Source organism: Lactuca virosa, chromosome 3 (assembly GCF_052849685.1).
Source record: "Lactuca virosa cultivar CGN04683 chromosome 3, Lactuca_virosa_CGN04683_v6, whole genome shotgun sequence".
Taxonomy (NCBI): Eukaryota; Viridiplantae; Streptophyta; class Magnoliopsida; order Asterales; family Asteraceae; genus Lactuca; species Lactuca virosa.
In genome coordinates, this window is record NC_136428.1 from 362,724,037 (window position 1) to 362,736,590 (window position 12,554).

The 12,554-nt window shown below is 31.9% G+C and overlaps 1 protein-coding gene across 1 annotated transcript; it reads left to right on the forward strand.

Moving 5' to 3' along the window:
- Positions 1-827: 827 nt before the first annotated feature.
- Positions 828-10,975, forward strand: LOC145164909 (protein FAR1-RELATED SEQUENCE 5-like). Its single transcript, XM_079083567.1, has 9 exons — positions 828-933; positions 7,857-8,000; positions 8,312-8,383; positions 8,482-9,063; positions 9,120-9,282; positions 9,363-9,558; positions 9,866-10,207; positions 10,310-10,501; positions 10,592-10,975. Exons 1-9 carry the CDS (start codon positions 828-830, stop codon positions 10,973-10,975), a joined length of 2,181 nt encoding a protein of 726 aa, XP_078939693.1.
- Positions 10,976-12,554: the final 1,579 nt, after the last annotated feature.

Genomic DNA, 12,554 nt, shown 5'->3' on the forward strand with positions numbered 1-12,554 from the left:
CACATGGCCTAATTTTCCAAATTGGGCCCAAACCTCTATATAGGCTTATCTTAAGGCCCAACCACTTATTCTAGTCCAAATGATTGGCATTCTAATTGTCCAATAGCTAATAGTCCTCAAGGACCAATTATGGCCCACTTATAGCCCAACTTTCCAAATTGGGCCCAAGCCTCTCTAATGGGTCCTATCCTAAGGCCTAATGATTTATTTAGTCCATAGCATGTTCCCAATTGGTCCAAAAAGAACCCAAATCCAATTTAGGGTTTCTCACATAAAATATCGATTAGGGTTAAGTGTTCATACTTAACCCATTAAGGACTTAATCCATTAAGTCCATTATTGCCTTACGTTCATTTACCAATGATTATTAATTAATATTTTAAATTCATTAAATAATCTCGATGCGGTCCCGATAAGTCCCAAATTAGGGTTTCATGACATTAGGGTTTTCCAAACCCTAATTAGGATTTCCAACCCATCTTAGCCCAATAGGCCCAAAGCCAAATCCTTAAGCCCATTAGGGTTTCAGCATCCAAACGAATCAAACACAATCATGCAAGCTCACCGCCACCTGACACAGCGGCCGGTGGCGGCAGCTACCACCTCACGGTGGTGGTTAGGGTTCCTTTCTTTCATTATTCCATTTTCTATTACATTTTAAAAGGCTTTAGCCCCAAAATAACACACACACACACAAACACTAAACTAACATACACACACACATAACCACCTTGTAGTGGCCGGCGGCGGCGAGTGAAGAGGAGTATCTGTCTTCGTCTGTGGCGGTGCAACGACAACAAACGATCGGCGGTGGCTCTTTGTCTTCGATGGCAACAATGGGAGCATATTCAACAATGGTGGCGGCTGGAAGGTCATACCCGGCGGCCGTGAAAAAGAGAACTAGGTTTAGGGTTTTTCCAATGCAACAGGAGGGTAAGGGGTCCTCGGGTTAAATCCCGCTTCCATACAAAATTTTAACAGAAGTCGCAGAATCGGTCCCTCCTATACACAATTTCTTCAAACATAGTCCATAAATTACCATTTAAACCCCCAACAGTAAAATCCTTTACACCTTAGGTACAAAATTTACCAAACAGCCCCCAATATCTTAATTATGACATAATCAGCCCTTCCACCTCATTTCCATTTAGATTAAATCCCAATACGGAGCCCCTGTCTTCATAAATAATTATAAACTGAGTCCAGAACTTACACTTTTAACCCTCAACTTCTACATTATGCCAATTAAATCCACGAAACCAACACCCTGCATATATAATTATTGATTTTAGGGCTACTATACATTCATCAATTTATTTATTTATTTAATAAATAAACGGGGTGTTACATGGAACATAAAAGTCCATAAGTTATGAATTTCAAAATTTTTGACAAGTTACAAAACGTGCACTCAAGTTTTGGAACTTGAAAAAGTTACATTACTGAAACTTTAATTCCAAGCCCTAGAATTTTAAAAATTTAAAATTCAACCCTATACTATTATAATATTAAAGTTTAATACTTATATATATATATATATATATATATATATATATATATATATATGAATAAGACAAGTCAGTCTTACCGTTAGTAGGCCTCATTAACGAAGTCGGTCTATAAGGGGGGTATAAGCTTACTACTTATAAAATGGTGGTTTAATGGGTGTCTACTCTCACCCACCGCTTCCTTGACTGGTGGAGGGTCGTTAGCCGAATCGGTAGGATAGGACACTAATTCTCATTAATAAGTATAATGAAAATTATTAAAGTAACTAAACTTTTATAAATTCCCAATCTTACTTACTTTAGGAAAAATGTGAAAATTGTGCTATTCCATGAAATTGCACTTTGCACCTTGTTAAGTCATTAGTGGAGCATGTGTGGTTATCCGAAACACTAATCTGGGACTAGCAAAGTGTGGCAAAGGGTAGCTTGGTGTTACTCATGGATCAATGGAGCATGTGTGGTTAACCGGAACATTGATTAGGTGATTTGTAACATTGAGAGTACCAAGCTAATTTGCATGGTTATTCACACCTTGTTTGTGATCCTCGGTATCCCAGTCACAAACTTGAAGGGCATAATCGAGATTTAAACATGTCATTGAAGAGTTCAATGAATCTCAAAAGAATCTAGGAATTTCAATTCATTTAAAACCTAATCTTCAATTTCGTTTTTCATGTTGGAAATTGGTAAATCGCCATTTACCTACCTTCAAATATTGTACAATTGGATTACGGCATCCCTCTTTCGAATTGTAGAATATTGTGTTGGGTCCTAGCCTTCATATTCCATTTTGGGTGTTATATTAAGGATCATTATCTAATCTAAACTTTGTGTTTCTTTTCAGATGTCTACTTAAACAATGCTTCCATCCCAATCCCTTCAGACTCTTTCTCCCTCATGAACTTATGTGGGAGGGTCATCTTCGATGGATCGAATTTCAATGATTGGATTCAAAATATCCGAATGGCTATTCGTTATGAGGACAAAGAATATTTCCTTGATAAAGAGCTTAAGAAGATTGATGAATCAATTTGCTACTCCCGAACATATTGCTAAGTACAAAAATCATGAGAGGGACGCGACCAAAGTGTCGTGTATAATGATCGCTACCATGACTGTTGAGCTTTAGAAGTCCTATGAGGAATTTTGGCCTTATGAAATGAACCAGGATTTGATGGAAAGGTACCATCAAAGTGCTCGGCAGGAGAGGTATGAGATCATTTCCTCCATGATCACGACCAAAATGAAGGATGGAGAGTCCATCACGGCCCACTTGCAAAAGATGCAAAGGGAATACAAACACATGGTTTTATTTTAAGTAATAAAACTACTATACATTACTGGTGGTATCCAGGGTTTTCATACAGAACAATACTATACATTACTGGTGGTATCCAGGGTTTTCATACAGAACAATACTATACATTACTGGTGGTATCCAGGGATTTCATACAAAGGTTTTCATACAGTACATTACTATACATAAATACTAGTGGTATCCAGGGATTTTATGCAAGAGTATTCATACAAAACAGTTGGTGGTACACAGGCATACATACAAAGATATTCATATACAATTACTGAATACAGTAACAAACATACATTTTGGTCTTACGATCTAAGACTACTTTTCACTACTAAAGAAAATATTGGATTTTCTTGAGAAACATACAAACATTTTCACAGATTCAAAGACAATATTTCATTACAAAACCACTCTTCTGAACTCACCAACTTCAATGTTGATACACTTTCAAAACCACTTGTATTCTCAGGGAACCGGTACACAGGTACAGCCACAGGTTTTGAGAAGACGGAGCTTTTAGAGTCACGTATTTTATACTTTTGTAATACATTTTTGATGTCATACAAACTTTGTATTGAACAGATGTAAATACTATATTCAATTAATGTAATGGTTGTGTTTGCTTTGATTACTATTATGCAATTGTTGTGATACTGTACATGACGTCCTCCGCCCCCAAACGTTTCCGCCGTTCCGGTTTGGGGGTGTGACATATTAGGACTATCATATGTTTTCGTTTAATGTTTTTTTTTCCTTTCTAATGTCGTTTTTATTTTTAAAATGGTATTTTTAATTAAGTATTTAATAAAATATTGATTTTTCATTGTGAATAATATAGTTCAATACATATCAATGGAAGGAAAACGGGCAACAAGCTGCGCCGCTAGCCCTTTCTGGATGGTAAAACTAATTCTTTTGAAAACAACATATGTGGAGCTAGGAGATATGACATTAGAATGCATGACCCGTTGGACTCTGTTGAGGAGCTTCACCGCCTCTGGTGCGAGAAAACCAAATGTATCAAATGCAAAAGGTACAAACACATGTTGATTTTCTATACATGCATTCTCGTGCTTTGCCACTTTGTACGCAGCGGCTTTCAAAGCGGCATGCCCTTCTGTGAAACCCCGTTCCACAAACCGACGAGAGGAGAGACCCCAGTAAGATCCACACACGTGTGCTTCCCTCCTACCTATCCAAATACCAAAATGTCAGTCGGTCTAAGTGTAGATCTTCCATCTTGCGGATCCGTTAAAAAGTTCATTGTCGCTTCTTTCTTCGCAGAAATACCAGCACGCCGACAAACATCAAAGAGAACATCCCTAACCACATATATGTTTTTTTTAAAAATATTATGAAATAAATTAAACAACTAAAACAAATTAGAAAAATTAGAAAAACAGAAATTCAAAACATCAAAAAAAAATCATAATAATAAATAAAAAATGGCAGGTGTTATCACATGTTATTTGGTGTTGCCCATTTCCGCATTGGGTGTTATAACATCGAAAATATGTATATAATCAGGTGGACATTTTGAGTGTGATAACATGTAATAACAGGTTGTCCACACCCAATAGTCTTAGAGAGAGTTGAACCAGTGAGAGGTGAGACCAGCCAAGACCACAAAAGCTTGTCAACCTCTCTCTTTATGCCTCTTGCTTCAACAACCAACATATAACATTGAATGTTAATACCTTTTACTTGTCCCATACAGAAAACCGTATACATGCATGTATGCATGTACAAAATCACCCAAAGATATAAAATACACCCGATTAGTGTGCATTCTGAAGTCATGTCTAATTTGGTCCTTACGTTAATCCTCTTTCTAATTAATACATAATAGAATGGATATGTAACAAACAAGTCCTTTAATTTTCCTTTAGTTATCTAAGTATATAAATTACATAAATCATATATTCTGTATAACCTAAAATGACGTTTAAGTATTTTCTAAATTATACTTTTTATTAAAATTATAGTTATTTAGATGGTATTATCGACAATCTGACTCGGTAAAATAAATCCATTCTAAATTATACGTTTTATTAAAATTATAGTTATTTAGATAATATTATCCACAGTCTGGCTCGGTAAAATAAATCCATTCTATCAATTCATTTTATAAACATAATTAAGTTACAGTTCAAGATTTGTCAAAGGGATGGGTCGCTATATATGATTGGGATTTGGGCACATGAAGAAGATGTGAATGGGGCTAAGTGATGAGAGAAAAGTCGTGAATAGGATGAAAGTATAAGACTTTCTCCGGTTCCGTTCACAGAAAATAAGATTGTCTTCTGTACATTTTGCATTTGTGTGTTTTTTTAGAACTGCTTACAAACGTAGTACTACACTACTTCAAAATATATATCTTTCGTCCACAGTAAAATTTGAGCATTAATCTCTAATTAAAGGATACCTATACGTGAGCTGCCGCTACCGCTAGACTAAGTATCATTTTTTTTTTGTATGTATTGTGACTAAAGAAGTGATTGGTTGGGTGTAGCGATGTACCACCGAGGTTATTGAGGTACGTATGATGGGTAATGGTAGCTTCTTATTATAGGGAAATGGTGGGGGCCAAGGGTCGAGTGCGTCTCATGTTTCATGTGATGCACAAAAACTATCCATGTAGGAACGAATAAATTCGTTTATGCCGTTAAAATGAGAGAGTTTAATAATAAATAAATATTAAAATATGCTCAAGTCTTTCATCATTTCGCCTTTTGAAAAATGACGATTGATCGTGACACGTCTGTATATTTTTATTTCACTACATTTTGTTTTCTATAAATACTTCAATTATATCTGACTATTTTTTAATAGTATTTGAATAATAATAATCATTTAAAAAAAACTAACCACTTGTTCTGGGGTAATTTTGGACCCAAAAAATCGTCCAAACACAATATTATAGTTCAATGGTATATATATGGGTCCCACAGAAAAAAACTGGAATACGCGTTCGGAAATTTGCAAATCCGAAGCACGAACTTCCTACATTTCAGACCTAATTTTCAGCATTGATTCGTCAAATCAAGTAAGTGTCGCTCTTTAAGTTACTTTGCATTTAATTTTATAAATGGATTTACGTATTCCGGAATGATCTGAAATACGAGGAACGACCCCGAAATAATATGATCCAATCTGAATTATATATATATATATATATATATATATATATATATATATATATATATATATATATATATGGGTTCAGGTGTTTAATGTATTTATTGTGTTATTGTATGCATAACTGTGGGCCAATCATTCTTAAGGGGTATTAATGTAATATTACTATATAATTTATATTTTTCCTAGTTAATTAAAGTTTGATTGATATCAATCAAATTCCTAAATATCAGACTATTAAATATGGATCTTATCAACGAAAATAATATATATATATATATATATATATATATATATATATATATATACACGTTTTATTCGATTGCAGACTCATCGTTCATCATCTTCATATCATTTTTCTTATTCTGATATTTCGTTAATGGAGGTATGTTGTTCATGCACGTTTTTATTTTGATAGTGTTGAATAATCGTTTATCATATGCATATAAATTTTGTTCTATTCATAGTTAAGAATAATCCTTCATCAGATTCATATCATATTTGTTCTTATGATATTTCATTGATGAAATTCATATTTTGAATTTTATTTTTATGTTTTTCGGAACAAAGATAATATTGATAACAATAACAAATACTTTTCAGATAACAATGGTTGGAATGTTAAGCAATCCCAAGTGAATCAAGATCGGAAGAAAATAAAAAGATGTGAGATTTGTTTTGGTGTTGGTCATGATAGGAGGAACTGTCCTCAAGCAAGGGTCAAGAGAGAGTAGATGTTTATTTCGTCAACATATTTTAGGAATTGAATAATGATTTCAATTTAGTCTTATCGGATTTTATGGAGTTTTATTTCAGTCTAATAATGATATGGATTCATGAATTTTAGGGGTTTATCCTTGTAAGTTTATGCTTTCATTCAATTAATATTAATAATTTTCATTTTGAGTTTGATTAAAATTCCGTACATTTTCTTATTTATCATATGCCTACACATATGTTGTTGTAAATGTATTTTTGTTCTCATATTTTTGTATAAAATAATTCTTCCTAAATTGTGTTATACGTAATGTTAGATGTAAACATTATGTTAGAATGATGGTTATAAAAATTATTAGAATGTAATGTTGATTACAAGATACAGAATAAACAAAAACACAATTTAATGTATGTTTTTTAATTCATTTTGTTTTTCTCTTCGTATAGAATAAGTGTTCCCAAATTCGTTTTAATTAATGATTAATCAAAGATTCCGTTAGAATTCTTATTATCAAATTCTTCCAGAATGTTAATTTGTATTACAATATACAGATCAAACATGAACAAAATAAATTTAGTGTAATTCTTATTACATCTATTCTTACAGAATAAGATTGTGGTATAATGAGACCGTGGTATAATTATGTCTCTGTTAAGTTGTACGAGAATATACAGAACAACTGTGTGAAAAATAATTTTTTTTGTAAATCTTGTTTCAAATATTCTCACAGAATAACAGTCTGTTATATTCATTGATTTCTTAGTATATGCGTTTATGCCATAATAAATCAGAAATCATTTGTAAATTCATAAAAAAAATTATTTTTTAAAAGTTTGCTGAATAAATTAATTAAAAGTCTACTTTAAAACGCAGGATGTTTCGAAGTCTTATCTATGGAATTTATTATATTTGGAATATGAATATGTCAAATATTTACAATATCATGATAAATAATACGATTTTGTGTTGATTCTTATCTTTACAATGTTTCTAAAAATTTAAAAAACTAAATAATTGATAACAATGAATGCAAATATCACGCCTTTTTAGTTACATATCAATTACACGGTTTCTCCTTTGTTAATATATACTGAATTGGCTCAAAGTTTGTAATATTGAATTTATTTTGCTTTCTCCAATCAACTGGTGTTCAATCGTGCTGTAAATTATCTTATGGATGATACAGTATCAGCTGGTGACGATCATATTCATGATCAACATGAATATCCTAAAGATTATGCACATGATTATGAAGATTTCGGGTTAGCTGATCATGATTCTCTACATAATATCGATTTTCAAATATCCGAGAATAGCAATCTAAATTTAGGTGAATTTACTTTATAAGTTGTTATACTTGTTAATTTTTATAATAATAATGTTGAACTTTTATATTGTTTTTTGCAATATGGCGTAACTTGCACTTGCAAAGATGAGGATCCATTAGAACACATTCAAGATCATATATATGACAATTCCGAATATCATTTCGGTGATTGTAGTAATCATAACCCAGGTGATGTATTTTAAGTATATATATATATATATATATATATATATATATATATATATATATATATATATATATATATATATATATATATACTTATCCATTACACATATTCTGATTAAAAGATGCAGAAAACGAATTGGAGTTCAATGATAATGAGGCAGATTATACTATAGCCGATGATAACATTGATTTTCAGAAAGGTTAGTATACGAATAAGAAAAAAGTTTAATAAACTAGATTAATTCATTGTCAATTTTTTAATTTGTTTTAAATGTTCATCCTTTTTTTTTTGATGCAGAACAATCTCATGTTACACATGATTACGTTTCTCCTGGTGGATCATCTTATTGGATTCCTGTTGTTTCAGTCCACATCAAACCTAAAATCAATTCAATTGTTGATTCATATAGTGCAACATTATCAATGTATTACAATTACGCATCATTAGCAGACTTTGATGTCAGGCTTGGACCAATTAGAACCACCGAATCCGGCATTATCACACAACGACATTTGCTATGCAATCGGGAAGGTAAACCAAGAACCGGTAAAGTGGATACTTTATACCGTCAACATAATAAGATTGAAATAAGGAAAGACTCATTTAGGTGCGAATGCAAAGCGAAAATTGTTTTTATTCTAGTACATGGCACTAATAAATATATTGTTGCTGAATTTGTCGAACAACATAATCATGAGTTGTTTGGTAAGGACACTATGTTTTTGTCTCGTACAAAGAGGAAACTTGATTATTCACAGGAGATGTTTATTCATAACTTGTCAAAGCAAAATATTGGTGCCTCAAGTGCACATAGATTGTATACCAGACTTCAGGGTGGTTCTGACATTCGAGGTGGGTTGGTTCCTGATTTCAAGAACAGTACGAGAAATCTCAATTCTTACATAGGTTCCAGGGATGCAAAATTACTTTTTTAGTGAAGATGTTGGAAAGGAAAAAAAATATCCCAAGTTTTTCTTTCGAGCTTAAAGTTGTTGAGAAAAAATTGAATTCGATTTTTTGGGCTGACGAAACCGCAAAGTACAACTACAATGCTTTTGGAGACGTTGTATCTCTGGATGCCACATTCAGCATGAATAAGTATTTTTAAAGTTTGCAATGTTATCACAAAATTTTTCTTGCTTCCAATAACGCTTACCAGTTTTTATTTTTTAAAACAGATATGATTTGGTTTTCGTACCGTTCACTAGGATAGATAATCATAAGAAATGTGTGACTTTTGGTGTTGGACTTTTGAGTAGAGAAGATGGTAGTTCTTATTCTTGGCTGCTTGGAGCATTTTTGAAAGCATGCAAAAAACAACCTACGCTTGTTCTTACAGATCAAGATCCAGCTTTAAACAAGGTTGTTAATGAAGTATTTCCAATGTCAGCACACGGGTTTTGTATGTGGCATATTACAAAAAAAACTGCCAACCAAGGTGAATATTTTTTTTATATTCAAAACAATGTCACTATGTTTACCTTGTTAGTACATATCGTTCAATCAAAATATAATTATTTCAGAACAAATGATATGGCAGAATTACAATTTAAAAGGTTGTTCTGCTAGAATATTATTCTAAATTTTTTTAGAATTTATGTTTATACCATTCATACCCTTCATTCGTTGTATACAATGATTATATATTTTAGACCAATCTATATTTTTTATTTTTATTCAGATAACATCGCAACTAGCCACAAACTCAGCTTTTCGAAAGCGTTCTCACTCTATAATTTGGAATTCTAAGTTGGAACTACATGATTTTGAAAAGGCATGGAAATTTTGTTTACATGAGTTTAACATTTCAAATAACAAGTGGATGCAAGAGATGTATGGGTTGCGTAGACGTTGGGTACCTGCATTTTTCAAGGACATACCGATGTCTGGTCTTATGAGAAATACATCATTGTCGGAAGGCCACAATTGGTCGTTTCAGAACAACACCCTTACTGGTTCTTATCTTTTAATGTTTATGATGACATTTGAGGGTTTTATGGAACGTCAAAGGCGTAATCAATTTGTCAACGACTTTAACACTGCTACAACACTTCCTAGATTCATCACATCTAGTCCAGTTGAACCACATGCTTGAAAGGTCTACACTCGTAAAAAATTTTAACAGGTGCAGAAAGATATTTCAGATTCTGATAATACTTGTTTCCAAATGAGTGTTACTTCTAATAATGGTGTTGACACTATTATTGTATTGGAGAAGCAAAAGAACATAACCACAAGGCAACCATCAAGTCCTGTTGTTGATGAAAAACTTGAGGAATACCATTACGATTGTCTTACAGAGGATACCCAATACATGGTACGTTATTACTTCATTATATAATTATTTTTTTTAATCACACAACAAAACTTTATAACTAAAACTCATATTTAATCATAACTATTCCAGGTTACACACTCAACAATAGATGGTTCATACAAATGTACCTGCATGCATTTTGAACATGTCGGTCTTTTGTGTAGGCACATATTCTGTGTCTTTAAGTACTACAGTATTGAACAGATTCCTGAAGAATACATTATGAGACGGTGGCGTCAGGATGTTATTCCAACAGAATTGCTTAAAATGCGTTTTTCTAATTCTTTGCTAGACTCTAACTCTGACATGACGGCTATTGAAATTTTCTCAAATGTAGATTGTTGTGTTTCATTTTTAAGCCATGATGCATCGAAGTTAAAGTCATACCTTGAAGAGTTGAATAAGCTGAAGAAAAAATTTGTAGATGATTGTCCAGCCCCTGAGATGCCATCAAGAGAATCATTCTACAACTAGATTATAGGTGTAGAATTAACTAATGATGTTCCCGATATTGAGAATCCATCAGATATTCGTAATAAGGGAACTGGCAGTCATGTTAAGAGATTAAAATCAAAAAAAGAAATGCTGGAAAAAGTAAGTTCGAAGCCTAAGCGAAAGTGTGCTTTATGTAAACAGATGGCTAACCATGATTAACAAAATTGTCCTATTAAAAAACGTGTCTAAGTAGTATGCTTTATATGTAGTGTTTTTTTTAATATTATATTACAGTAAAACTTTTTTGTTTCACATTTAGTTCTGATATTGCTTACAAATTTCATAGTCTTTAATATAATTGTCATATATTGTTATACACTTTTGCATACTTTGTTTTAATTCTTTATCCAAGCTAGTTTCCCCAACTTTATAACCATGTACAATCACTATTTTCCATTAGTTTTTTTAATTCCCCAAAAACACAATTTTTCCTAATCACATTAAACACACTTAAATTTAAGCCATTTACGTCAATTCTGACAGAACAATTTCATACCGGAAATAAAAAATCATAACATATTTTTATAGGTATTCCATTTTACATACATTCTTTCATAAGATTGACAACCATTTTGATATTTTATAAATTTAAGACCCGTGAAAAACACTACTATGTAACAAACAAAAAAATACATATCTTCAGCCAAACATGGAAGAACATAATGTTTATACATTCTACCACTTGTAACATAAGTTATTATATTCTTTCAGAACATTATGTACAGATAATTCTAACAATTCTTATCCTCGATTAATGTGTATCCTAACTTGTAAGAACATAATCTTCATACATTCTAGCACCTGTAATCAACTTATTGTATTCTTTCAGAACATGTTGTTCTTATAATTCTAACAATTCTTATCCACGATTAATGAGTATCCTGACTTGTAAGAACATAATCTTCATAGATTCTACCACGATTAATCTGTATCCTATCTGAAATATACCATTGAAATTAACATGGAAAATCATAATCTTCATACATTCTACCACTTGTAATCAAGTACTTTTATTCTTTCAGAATATGATGTACAGATAATTATAGCAATTCTTATTCACGATTAATGTGTATACTAACTTGTATCAAACTTCCACAATCTATATAACCCCTATATACACTTCTTATGTTACAATTCTTTAAGAATGTAAATACATTTCCTTACAATGATTCTATGAGATTTATAATATTTTTCAAAGTAACCACTCATACTTCAATTTCTATAACCACTATCAATACTTTTTATGTTTTCATTATGTAAGAATGCAAAACAAATACGTATAATGTTTCTATGAGAATTAAAGCCAAATAGTTAATACAAATAAACTAAATCAGCAAAAATCACAGTAATAAAAACATATACAGATACTTAATAGCAATCCTCAGATTAACCAGTCACACTCCAATCTATATAACCCCTATATACTCTTCTTATGTTGACATTATTTAAGAATTTAACACATTTCCTTACACTAATTCTATGAGAATTAGATTTATACAGTACATACAAATAAAGTAAACCGTCAAAATCATAGGAATAAAACTACAAATAAAAAATA